General features: G+C 37.0%; 1 protein-coding gene across 7 annotated transcripts; it reads left to right on the top strand.

Annotated features, from left to right (window-relative positions):
• The first annotated feature begins 2392 nt into the window (after positions 1–2392).
• On the top strand, positions 2393–7616 carry LOC109243574 (protein phosphatase 2C 16-like). Of its 7 annotated transcripts, none has more exons than XM_019410519.1 (5): positions 2393–2488; positions 3847–4529; positions 4835–5194; positions 5340–5445; positions 7019–7616. In XM_019410519.1, the coding sequence occupies exons 2-5, from the start codon at positions 3906–3908 to the stop codon at positions 7351–7353; spliced, it is 1425 nt and encodes a 474-aa protein (XP_019266064.1). In that variant the 5' UTR covers positions 2393–2488; positions 3847–3905; the 3' UTR covers positions 7354–7616. The 7 variants fall into 7 exon arrangements, with proteins under 7 accessions (XP_019266064.1, XP_019266062.1, XP_019266061.1 ...); XM_019410517.1 differs by having other exon boundaries at positions 2401–2488; positions 3576–4529; XM_019410516.1 differs by having other exon boundaries at positions 2406–2488; positions 3573–4529.
• Positions 7617–13443: the final 5827 nt, after the last annotated feature.

Genomic DNA, 13443 nt, shown 5'->3' with positions numbered 1-13443 from the left:
TCTGTCAACTCTTGGTAATGAGTTTAAGCTCCATGTTGTCATGAATTATAAACGACCAAACTAAGACCTTGGCCAGGGCAATTGAATGAAAGAAGAAATGAGTTTCTTAGCTCATTCAATGGTCGATTATATTTGACATGAACACATAGTTGGTCGCCTATTAGGATTTGACAGTTGAACCATATCCTAGGGTGATCCAGAGCTATAAGGACAGAAGGAATTACTACATTATTCTTCTACGGGTTCTTGAGAGTAGATTGTATACTTCATGCTATCCGGTCGTTAAGGAGTGTTGCTAGACGCCACCCTTGATTAGTATATTGATGTGATCAATTTACTACCGGCTTAGTATTGAACCTATGGGGTCGCAAACTAACGAGTGTTCTGATCTTTGCTAAAGGATTAATGAACTTATTATTTGATAATTGAATCAAAGAATTTAATTAGTCAAATAAATAAAGTTATTAGTCCAAATGAAATATTATTATACTCTTTGCTAGCACAGAGGATATAATTAATATTGTGAACAAATTGAAGTTTCTATTTGGAATAGAAAATAAATTATATCTCTTGATTGATATATATATATATATATATAATTAATATTTATTTATGTAAGGTATGTACATAAATATTAACGAAGGATTATAAGTAAATCCTATTTGCATTGGATTGACACAGAAGTCCAAAAAGGACATGAGGCTAAGTTAAACCCATTAAGAATGGGAGTGATATTATTTAATACTATAAAATGTTAACTAAGTCTCATAATCCAATTCAATTAACGTCAATAAAGCTAACGATGGCACACGTTATTCCATAAGGAATGGGATATACTGTTTTCCAATGGAAAAAAGTTCCGCAAGTTTATTTTTGGAATAAACTTTACCCTAAGTAAATTATTACCTCAACCAAATAGGAATAGCGTTTATAGGTGATGCTATATAAAAGGTGATAGAGAAAATTTGTCATAATTAATTCTTGAGAAGAACAATCACTTTGTGAAAGTGAGAATACAATACAAAGCCAAGAGAGAAAATACAATTGCAAGAAAAGTGTTTCTTGTTCTTCTAACATTGAGTTGAGATTTTTGAGAAAAATTTCAACACAATATTTCGTTCAATTTGTTCGCGGGTTTCATTGATCAAAGAGTTGATAGCAAGGATCGGTCTCGGTGTGGATACGCATAGAGTCTTCGCACTATCGAAGAAATTTTGAAACGAGACTCTCTTCACCAGGTACGTCTTAGATCCGATCTTTGACATGTAAATAAATTTTAAACACGAAAAAATCTGCCTAGGATTGTTATTGTCTTCCGCTGCGTGTTACGAACACCTATATGCAATCCTTTAAGTACTTCTATGTAAATTACGAAATTCTTTTTGTACTCTTATATCTATCTTGAAGTATTATTAATGGAGAAACAAAGCATTCCATATAATTAAATTTAACTTCTATTATCTCTTGGAAAATGTGTTACTCCTAATTAATAATACTTGACTAAAATAAATTCTCAAGAATTATTTTTGACAACAATTGTAATTCAACAAGTGGGGTCTGGGTAAGGTAGTATGTACGCAAACCTTACCCCTACCTTCAAGAAGGCAGAGAGGTTGTTTCCGAAAGACCCTTAGCTTAGGAAAGATAAAAGTAAGGGCATCAATAAGCACACTAATTAGAAAACCGAAGCAAAAATATAAAGATAAAACTAAAATTGAATATTGTAATCAGAAGGCCGAAACGAAAGCAACGATAAGTAAGCACAAAAATCCAGAAATACTCAAGAATAAATTTTGAGAAAGTCTAAAAAATGGTATGAGTAGGACACATCAATGCATTTTTAGATGAACAAGGAATCATAAAATGAGACTTGATTTGGGACTTTTTAGTTTCAAACTTTCCAAGTTCAACCACTTATAAAATAAATATAAATTAAAAAAAAAAAAGAAGCACACATTTCAAGTTCAACCATTGCCCTTCAATGTATTTAGACAAACAATTTTTTTGGTGCACTTTTATGTAAATGATTTAAGAGCATAGTTGTCATAATTTTGCACAAAAAGAGGCAAAAACAATAAACCTTGTTTTTGTTTTAAAAAAGAAAAGAGAAAGAGGGAGTGAATTTAATGTCAAATTTAATACCTGAAACATAGTTGAAAACAACATATAACCCCAAATACCTAATTTCAACAATAAAAAGGAAATGCAATATGCAAAGGCAGCAACAGACGTACATAAGTAGTAAACCCTTTGAAAAGAATGGAACACATGATAATTGACAAAGAAAATAATGGAGACATAATTTAGGTAATGGCTGACCTGCCAAGAAAGGACACGTGGTGTTCTCATGGAAAGTCCATGAACTCCCTTTTTTTTTTTTATGTAAAAAAATGTACACAAAACAATTCATAAGCATTGTCTGTCTGATGCATTGATTGGAGTTAGATAATTGCATCTACACGTGTCCTCTTTTGGAGTACACCAAGTGGTAAACATCTTTTCTTGAATCCCTTTGTTCAATTTCTCTCTCATGTGCATCTTCTAAAAAATAAAAATCTTGAGAATGAAGCATTTCTTTACTGGCCATAGTTAAGAATCTGCAAGCTGTTTGATAAAAGGATTCTTGTTGGTAAGCATAATTTTCCACTGTTTTGAGCTGAATTTTTAGTAAATTTAGCAGTTTTTTAATGTTATATTAGGCAAGTTAGATAATTTGTACTGCACCTTAGAATCTGCTGCATAAAGATTCTTTTTTATTTTGGTGGATTGGAGGGAGAAGAGAATTTATTTAGTAAATGACTCATATTTTGAGAGGTGGACATGAGTTACCTCAGATCCATGAAACCCAAGTTACATGTGGCAAAAAAGGTTGTATCTTTGTAGGGTTTTCTTGTGATTCTTGATTAGGTGTCTGTTTTTTCACCTCTCCTAGGTTCTTTTTCCATGATTCTTTTGCTTTCCTTTCTTGAATTTATGGATAAGGCTTTGATTTTGTCGTTTTCCCCATGTTGTTGTGTATTTAAAGGGTTGGTGGTGGTGGATATAGGATTTGCTCTTGTTCTTGATTTTTTCTCCTAAAGTGAATTGCATAGTTCTAGTTTACAGAAAGTTTGGATCTGTTTACAGCTGCAGATCTCCCTCATACCCTTGTTTGTCTCACTAATCTGGAGCTTGTTCCACTTATTATTTGGTCTTTTTTAGTGTACCCTTTATTTCTTGTAGAGTGCAGTTGACTGAGATCTTCTTGCCCATTCAGTTTTATCTTTCCCCATTTTGTGGATTCCTAGCTCATCTCCTTGTGCTTTAAATTTAGCTGTCTTTCCTCATTTTGTGGATTCCTAGCTCATCTCCTTGTACTTGTAAATTAGCTGTCTTTCCCCCTTTTTTTTGGATTCCTACCTCATCTACTTGTGCTTTTAATTTAGCCGTCTTTCGCCATTTTTGTGGATTCCTAGCTCATCTTTTTTTTGCTTTTAGTTTAGCTGTCTTTTCCCATTTTTGTGGATTCGTAGCTCATCTCCTTGTGCTTTTAATTTAGCTATTTTATTGCGCTTGTGAATTTCCCTTTAAAGCAGTCCTACTCTCCGAAACATAAAGCTTGGTGCAAATTTGTTGGTGGAACCGCGCGCTTTCATGGGCTAACGTGGTTGACTAGCTAGTTTGGGGAGATTCATTCGTAGATTTTGCGTATTGTTTTCCTCTAGAAAGAATTAATGGAGGAGTTGTCTCCAGCTGTTGCTGTTACACTTAGCTTAAGCACCTCTATCTGTGATAACCCTGCAATTTCGAACAACATGGAAATCACAAGGCTCAAATTAGTGACTGACACAGCTAGCTTACTTTCAGATCATCCATCTTTGTTGCATGTTGAGCCTAATACCAGTTGGGATGGAAATAGCAACAGTATGAAAGCTGAGGTGGGTAGAGTTCCCTTTTGCGGTCCATTGCAGACTGTATTGGGAGCTGAAAATGGCCCGATTGTTAGCGATAGCATCATTCAGGGAAATGAAGAAGATGGGATTTTATCTATTGGAGAGGATCCTTATGTAATTAATGGGGAGGAGTTGTTGCCACTGGGCGCTAGCTCGGAGTTAAGTTTGCCAATTGCTGTTGAAATCGAGGGTATTGACAATGGACAAATACTTGCCAAAGTCATAAGTTTGGAGGAAAGAAGTCTTGGGAGAAAGATCAGTAATCTGTCCGCCGTTGCTGCTATCCCAGATGATGAAATTACTACTGGCCCTATGCTAAAGGCATCTGTAGTGGCTCTTCCGTTGCCCAGTGAGAACGAACCTGTCAAAGAAAGTGTCAAGAGTGTGTTTGAATTGGAATGCGTGCCACTCTGGGGCTCTGTATCTATCTGTGGAAAGAGACCAGAGATGGAGGATGCTCTTATGGTTGTTCCTAATTTCATCAAAATACCTATCAAAATGTTTATTGGTGATCGTGTGATTGACGGACTAAGTCAACGTCTGAGTCACCTGACATCTCATTTTTATGGTGTATATGATGGTCATGGAGGATCTCAGGTATAGTGTTTCTTTTATGTGTTTATATTGATTGATTAGCCAATTAAATACTCCTTAGATAAATCAAATTTTCCATACATCATTTATTTCAGACCTCACAATTATCCTGTACACAGTGCACCAGCCATTTCTTCATCCCATAATTTCAGCTGTGTGGTATTTCAATAAGATCAAAATGTGTCAATTTAACCTAGTTCTCCAGGTCGAACTACCTGGTTATGTGTTCTACCATCAGTTTAAATCCTCATCAAGGCGACTTAATGAGAACTAATTTTAATATAACTGACTGCTGTTTTGTCATGCAGGTTGCGGATTATTGCTGCAAACGCATTCATTTAGCATTAGTTGAGGAGTTAAAACATTTCAAAGATGATATGGTGGACGGGAGTGCAAAGGACACACGTCAGGTGCAATGGGAGAAGGTCTTTACTAGTTGCTTTCTCAAGGTTGACGATGAAGTTGGGGGGAAAGTGAACAGTGATCCCGGTGAAGACAACATAGATACCACTAGCTGCGCCTCTGAACCTATTGCCCCGGAAACTGTGGGGTCCACTGCGGTTGTAGCGGTGATATGTTCATCTCATATTGTAGTTTCTAATTGTGGTGATTCAAGAGCAGTCCTTTATCGTGGCAAAGAAGCAATGGCACTGTCAATTGATCATAAAGTAAATCACACATTTAGCATTACTTTTTGTCTCCTTCTCCCTTTTCTTTTTCTTTTTTTCACATACATGCTTGTCTTATTCTGGCAGGAAAGAATGTGGTTGATCCATTACCATCTCACTCTTTTACCTTGTATTCTTTTACCAGCCAAGCAGAGAAGATGAGTATGCTAGAATTGAAGCATCTGGTGGCAAGGTCATTCAGTGGAATGGACATCGTGTTTTTGGCGTCCTTGCAATGTCAAGATCTATTGGTTGGTGTACTAAACCTTTTAGCTTGCATAAGTTGAGTATTATCTACTGATGCTGTGCTGTGCAATGGATTTTCTTGACACCTGTTTTCTTTGGATTCCGTCACAGTCCGTTAAATTTTGGAGAATTCTATTTGCTTCACCATAATCCAAAATGCTTCTTCTTAGTGATCGCATATGGTCCTGTTAGTCTATAACTATGACAAATGATGACTAGTTTGTATTTGAATTAATAAACTACATTTCTGACTTTAACCTTGGCTTCTGACTTTAGGTAATTATGTATGCTGACTGAGCTCTTCATCTGGTTTTTGTTGGAGATTATCTCTACATTTAATCCTCTATTTTAGCTGTTCTGCATGGCATTGAGTTCCTGTTACAGAGAAACGCTTACTATTTGATCTGTAAAGAGATTGAGATGTAGCATCGTTGATTATTAGTTCCGTCAAACATGAACTAAAACTTTTCAGCAGCAAAAACTATGGCTCATTCCCAAATAAGTTGGGGTTGGCGATATGATTCCTCATTTCTTTCTGTAAGCACAGCTCATATCATCATCATGCCAGAATAAAGTAAACGTGAAAGTAAAAAAAAGAAGATAAATATGTATATATAAATAATAATAATAATAATAATAATAATAATGTTGAAAGTTCTCTACCAAGTCTAAAACCTATTCCTAACTAGTAGGTATCACCTAAATGATCTTTCTCCTCCTTTGTGACCTATCTTTAGCTAATATCAAGGATTTGTAGGTCTAACTAAAAGTTTTCAGGAACTAGACAAATTGAATTCTCTGGAAGGCAAGATGGAGTACTATTAGAAAACAATCAATAAAAGATAAGAAACGCAAAGAAATAAGGAACTGAAGATAAAAATGAGATTCACCAAAAAACATTGGTAAATGTAGTATGGTGAAATATGACTTAGTTAATAGAAATTTCGTGGTTGTTCCCATCAAAAAGAGAGCCCGTGGGATCTTGAGGGAATGTACATCAGATTATGCATGACATGCTGAGATTCAGCTATTATTGCCCAAGTTAGAAGGCAGCTACTGTTACAGAAGATGCTTTCTACACTTTCTCATGTTATTTTAGGTTCAATGTTGCCAAGGAGTCTTCCTGTCAAAGATTTTTATGCCACTAAAAAATATCGAGAAATTCTAGTGCTAGAGAACTTAAATCTTTACATATTGGATTGGGTCTAAGTGGAGCTCAATTTCACCTGACCTTCGTTTAATAGACTCTCATATGTCGAGCTGCTATGTCGTTCTGCAGCCTTTTCCACATCTTCCTGTTGAGTCAAATTATGCTCCTGATTATCTATCTCTCTAGATAATAGGTTTACTCTTTCTATCTAACAAGATTCGTTAGTGGAATTTTATTGGTTCCCACGGATTGTGAATGGGTTGCCACCTTATTGCGTGCTTTTTTACAGATCATGCTATGCATATTCCGCATTGCTTACATGTCTAAAAGAAAATTATTCATCTTATTGAAACGAAAAGGAGAAAAATTGAAAAGTATTCATCATTTTGGCGGTCAACTCTATTTATGTATCTCTTTTTTACCCTCAGGCGACAGATACTTGAAACCATGGATTATACCCGAACCAGAAGTTATGTTTGTACCACGTGCTAGAGAAGATGAATGCCTCGTTTTAGCTAGTGACGGGTTGTGGGATGTCATGTCAAATGAGGAAGCTTGTGAAGTAGCTAGACGACGAATTCTGCTATGGCACAAAAAGAATGGGACTAATCCTCTGCCGGAAAGGGGCCAAGGAGTTGATCCTGCTGCACAAGCAGCAGCAGAGTATCTCTCGACGATGGCTCTTCAAAAAGGTAGCAAAGACAATATATCTGTGATTGTGGTGGACCTTAAAGCTCAAAGGAAGTTTAAGAGCAAATGTTAAGAGATGACTATGTTCACCCGCACTCTGGTTGTTAGTATGAATCTATATACGGCTATGGGGTATAATCTCATTATTACATAACTCGGTCCATCCATTTTTTAATGGGCTTAAAGTGTGTATGAGAATAGTGTTTAGCATGTATTTATAGAAAAACAGTTTAACGAATGACGTTTATCCAAATTTTTGGTGTTGTTACGCCAGCAAGTGGCTATGTAAATTGAGCATGTTGTAGCAATATCAAAGGTGCAAGTTCTTTGTTCTTCCGTTGTTTAGTGTATGATAAAAAGTAAAGCCACAATAGCAGTTACGGATTCGGCTGAATCCATAGTAGCTTTGGCTCAAACTCTGTATTTCTATTAACAATTTTACTCAATATATATTAATGGTCTCCCGATAATAAGCAAAAAGAGTTTGTGGTTTAGAATCCATAAATTTAAAATTCTGGATCTACAATAGTTTTATCCGGCATATGTGTTGGTGGCCCGGACACCACGGTTATGGAAAACAATTCAATGATGATGTTTTATTTCCTAGAAACTGCCAGAACCTTGGTGGTGTTTTTATTCAAACACATAAAAATGCAGAGGAGAACAAGGAAGAGTAAATGGAACCTGCCCCTAATGTGTCCAATGATTAAGGAAGAGTAAATGGAACCTGCCCCTAATGTGTCCAATGATTAATATAACGGAAAATGGCCAAAATTACCCCTATCGTTTGCTAAATGGTATATAAATACCCTCTGTCCATCTATCAGTCCATACACGACGTTAATTCTATTAACAAAATTAGCCCCGCGACTAATGGCAGAACTGGTGGGTCTACATTTAATGACGTGTCATTTTTCTATTGGGCCACGTGGCAATTTCTGACTGGAACAAAAATGGATACCATTTCGACCCACTTAGCCGACCCGACCCAATGGCTTCCCCATTTTTTCCGATCTTCTTGATTTTCAAGATCTGACTGGAACAAAAATTCTGCCTATGAATTTATCTGGGATGACTTTGAGTTTTCAGTCTCAGACTGTGAAGCTTCGAAAATTCTCCTTAAAGCTGGATCAACTGAAATCATTTAAATACCTGCAGCAGAGGTAACTTTGAGAACGAAATCTTGGTTATATTGATATTTTGATCTTCCCCTTTTCATTATATATATGATAAAGGCTCTGAACTTTTTGGCACTTAAAATTCTATTAAAATTATGTCAGGTGGGAAGTACATTTATCTGGGATGTTACAATTGTGGGATGGGAAGTGAGCTATAAGGAGGAATTTGTGCCAGAGGATGAGAACTCTTACACAATTATCATTCAGAAGGAGAAGAAGTTAAGCTCGCCAATTCACAACACATTCAAGAACAATGAAGCTGGAAATGTTGTGCTGACAATTAAGAACACTTCTAGCAAGAAGAAGAAGGCGTTTTACCGATCAAGAAATCAGCAATTTGATATCACAAATTTATGTTTTGAGTGAAGATGAAGATGGAGTTTTATTTCAGTTTTTTGTTCCCAGCAGTATAACATTTTTTTTTGTGGTTCATATACTTTATTATTCTTTTGGCCCTATATTCATATTGTATATGTTGATTTATTCTTTTTTCTCCCTATAAGGAACATGATCTCTGGATTTTTGAAAATCAAGAAGAAGATCGGAAAAAATGGGGAAGTCATTGGGTCGGGTCAGCTCAGTGGGTTGAAATGGTATCCATTTTTGTTCCAGTAAGAAATTGCCACGTGGCCCAGTAGAAAAATGACACGTCATTAAATGTAGGCCCACCAGTTCTGACGTTAGTCGCGGGGGTAATTTTGTTAATAGAATTAATGTCGTGTGTTTTTATGGACTGATAGATGGACGGAGGGTATTTATAAACCCTTTAGCAGACGGTAAGAGTAGTTTTGGCCCTCTTCCTTTAATATAATGTCATGGAACATACGCGGGATTGCTTCAAATGAGAGACTTTAAATCATTAAACAACAATTTCAAATTCCTCTAATCTGTTTGTAGGAACCTATGGTGGACAGTAGGAAAATTGACAGATTCAGGAGAAGATTTGGTATGCACCAAGGCCTTTATAACTGCTCCAACAAAATGATCCTTTGGACTAATGAAGTGGATGTTACCATCATTCAAGACAAATAACAACATGTATTGATCAATGCTGCTTACAATAATAATCCTCCTATCCACATGACTGTAGTGTATGCCAAGTGCACTGAAGAACATAGAAGGGAGCTCTGGCAGGATCTTAAGGATATAGCCAGCAAGGTCCATTGGGGGTAATTGGAGACTTAAATGCTATCACTTCCGGTGAAAACAAGAGAGGTGGAAGAAGCTATAGAATGGAAGAGAACCCAGATTTCATTGAGCGTCTCAATGAGTGTGGGATTCAGGATGCATGCTTTACTGGTTCTATGTACATATGGTGTGATAACAGAGACCCACCGACTACCATCTGAAAGAGACTTGATAGGCTTGTTTACAACACCGCTTGGTTTGACTCTATCAGTAACACCTCAGTTACACACTTGTCCAGAGCTTGTTCAGACTATGTACCCTTACTAGTTAAAATGAGCTCTGAGACTAATTCCTTCATAAGGTATTTTAAATTCTTAAACTTTTGGACTGAACATCCGAAATACCTGAAAACAATTCAAGAATGCTGGGAAGAAGATGTCAATGGAAACCCCCCCTCTACACACTTTATCAAAAGATTAAAAAAGTTTGTAAAGATCTGAGCAACTGGTCAAGACAAACTTTTGGTGACATATACGAAGAAATTGGAAGCTGAGATTAGAACTCTGGAAGATAATTGTGTAAATGACAACTCTCCTGAAAACATAAGAGAATTATCAAGAAAAAGAGCTGAATTTACAAGGTACCTAATGATCCAAGATAATATTTTGAGGCAGAAGGCCAGAACCAAATGGTTTGAAGAAGGTGATGCTAATACAACATATTTCCATAGCATTATAAAAGAAAGAAGGAGGAGACTAACTATCTCTAAAATCATGGATGAGCAGAACCAATGGATTGAGGGAAGTGATAGTATAGCAGAAGAAGGCGCTTCCAGAACATATTCTCCCAGGATACTCAAACTACGAACTTTGAAGCTTTGGATTGTATTGAGAGATGCATTACTGAGAAAGACAACAATATGCTCACAGCCATACCTACCATGCAAGAAGTGAAAGATAGTGTGTTCTCTATCGACAAGGATAGTGAACCAGGCTCTGATGGCTTGAGTGACTGTTTTTATCAAACCGCCTGGGAAATCATTTGCCATGATCTCCAAAGCTGTGGAATCTTTCTTTAGTTGTGCAGACCTCCCCAAATTCTTCACTCACACTTGCTTAGTAATGATCCCCAAGGTTGAACACCCACACAGATCTGAGACATATAAGCCTGTGCAATGTGTCCAATAAGAATATTTCTAAAATTTTCAATACTAGAATCTCATGCATTCTCCCTAAAATTATCTCTAGAAATCAGTCTGGTTTTATCAAAGGAAGAGCTATAACTGAAAATATTCTCCTAGCCCAAGAGATTATAAATGATATTAAGAAGCCTTTAGAAGTGGGAATATTGTTATTAAGCTTGATATGGCTAAAGCACATGACAGGGTTTCTTGGACCTTCTTATGTTTGGCTCTAAGGAAATTTGGCTTCTCAGAATGCTGGATTGATCTCATTTATAACTTCATATCCAACAATTGGTACTCTATTATTGTCAATGGGGGAAGGCATGGTTTCTTTAAATCTAAAAGAGGTTTGAGACAAGGAGATCCAATATCTCCTTCATTGTTTATTATCAGTGCTGAACTACTATCCAGAATGTTAAACAATCTTTATGAAAGAGAAGGATACAAGGGCTTCTATACGAATAGCAATGGTCCTAAGATTCCACCTTTCTTTTGCAGATGATACTATCATGTTCTGTAATGGAAGCAAAAAAGCACGGGAGATGGTATTGAAAACCTTGGATACTTATGAGAAAGTATCTGGGCAACTCATTAACTAGGATAAGAGTTGCTTTGCAGTGGTTTAACAACACTAAGGTAGCTACAATCAACATACTCAAGAACATCACAGGAATGAATTATCACCAATTACCTATCAAGTATCTGGGATGCCCTCTCATCATAGGAAGGAGGAAGATATCACATTACTCTGATATTTTCAACAATATCATAAGCAAAATCAGGGGTTGGCAAACAAAATTCCTCTCCACGGGAGGAAGAGCTATCATGATTAGGCATGTCCTTCTCGCCCTCCCCATCTATCTTCTTGCAGCCACCAACACTCCTAAAGGCACTTTGGAGCTTATCGAGAAATATATTGCCAAATTCTTCTAGTCAGGATAGGACATACATGGTAAATATCATTGAACTTCTTGAAATAAACTATGCTACCCCTACAATGAGGGAGGAGCTAACTTCAGATGCCTAGAAGATACTTGTCATGCCCTTCAAGCGAAACAATGGTGGAGATTGAGAACTACCAACTCCCTATTAAAGCAATTCATGGAAGCCAAATTCTTTAACAATAAGCATCATTCTGTAGCTCAATGGAACAATGGTCATCCTTAAAATTGGAAAACTCTGTTGATAGCTTCTCAAATGCCTTTGCCTTATGTTTTGATGATCTAACAAACTTAATGTCAAGGACCAGATAGGGAACCTGACTCACTTGGACTACAATGCAGTTAACGGATTCCAGCTAAATGTGAACTGCTACAGCTTCAGGAGCTAGGAAACCAAACAAGGACCTGATACCCTTGTGGTTCCCTCATAGCAGTACAAAGTCAATTGGACACAGCTGTAAACGAATTGACCGCCTGCACTGTGGAACTGTTTCTGCCGCACTGCACTATTTGCAGCGCCCGCTCATTCCTTGACCAACTAAAGTGCTCACATAATTTCAAGTGATGTGATTAAGGTGTACCAACAATGAGTTTATGTTGAAACGTCACTTGAATGTTTCAGTTTCTCATTCAAGCCTTTTGCAAAACTGAGAAATAAATTCTCACGAGCTTGAAGAACAAAGTTGAACACTACTACGGACCAGTTCCTAAAGTCAGTATTTTGTTGTCCTTAGTTGAGTTGTAACTTTGTGATTGTACTTATTGTATCTCCTAAATTGCTTAGCTAGAAGCGTTGATTAGGAATCCTCTTGTAAAATCCGTAAACTCTTTTGAGTTTATGTTGTGACTAGGTTTAGTCATAAGCAAAAGCCTTTGTAACTGTAGAGTGACAAAGTGGCTTGTGGTGAGAGCATCACAAGTTAGTGAAAGTCTTTCTAACTAGGGAGTCACAAAGTGGCTTGTGGTAAGAGTACCACAAGTTAGTTGAGTTGAATTCTTTGTAATGGAGTCATTACAAAGTGGCTTGTAATAGGTTTTTACAAGTTAGTGAAGTTGAAAGCCTACAGGTGTAGGCCGTGGTTTTTGTCCCCTTGTGTGGGATTTTTCCACGTAAAAATCCCGTGTCTCTTTTACTTACAGTTATTAGCATTCTCAGCAGAATCTCGTAGAGGACCAGGTACTCTACTGTTTGGTGGACTCATACAAACTAACACTTGGTATCAGAGCGGGTTCCTCCTATCAGGCTAACACCTAGGAATGATCCTTATGGCTGCTACACCAAATATTGAAGAAGGTCAATCTACATACCGACCACCCTGGTTCAATGGACAATACTATGGGTGGTGGAAAACAAGAATGCATGATTTTATCATGGTTGAGGATTCTGAGTTATGGGATATTATATGCGATGGTCCTTATGTTCCAACAAAGGTACTGGAAGAACTTCCTTTTTCAATGGCAAAAACCAGTAAAGAATACACTGACGCAGATAAGAAAGCTGTGGAGAAGAATTTTTCGTGCCAAGAAAATTCTAGTATGTGGAATAGGACCTGAAGAATACAATAGAATCTCCGTCTGTGACACTGCCAAGGAGATATGGGAAGCTTTGCAAACAGCTCATGAGGGAACGACACAAGTAAAACAGTCTACGATCGATATGCTCACTACCGAGTATGAACTCTTCAAAATGAAGGACGATGAATCTATTCAAGATATGCACACAAGATTCACCT

This window comes from Nicotiana attenuata, unplaced genomic scaffold, assembly GCF_001879085.1.
Source record: "Nicotiana attenuata strain UT unplaced genomic scaffold, NIATTr2, whole genome shotgun sequence".
NCBI classification, from domain to species: Eukaryota; Viridiplantae; Streptophyta; class Magnoliopsida; order Solanales; family Solanaceae; genus Nicotiana; species Nicotiana attenuata.
This window is presented reverse-complemented; position numbering and strand designations above follow the sequence as displayed.

Bases quoted from the DNA above. Each gene is read 5' to 3' on its own strand.
- LOC109243574 (XM_019410517.1), top strand. From the start codon at position 3,714: ATGGAGGAGTTGTCTCCAGCTGTTGCTGTTACACTTAGCTTAAGCACC. The intron at 5,195-5,339 runs GTAAATCACACA...TTCTTTTACCAG, and splicing joins CACTGTCAATTGATCATAAA to CCAAGCAGAGAAGATGAGTA. The intron at 5,446-7,018 runs GTTGGTGTACTA...TTTTACCCTCAG, and splicing joins TGCAATGTCAAGATCTATTG to GCGACAGATACTTGAAACCA.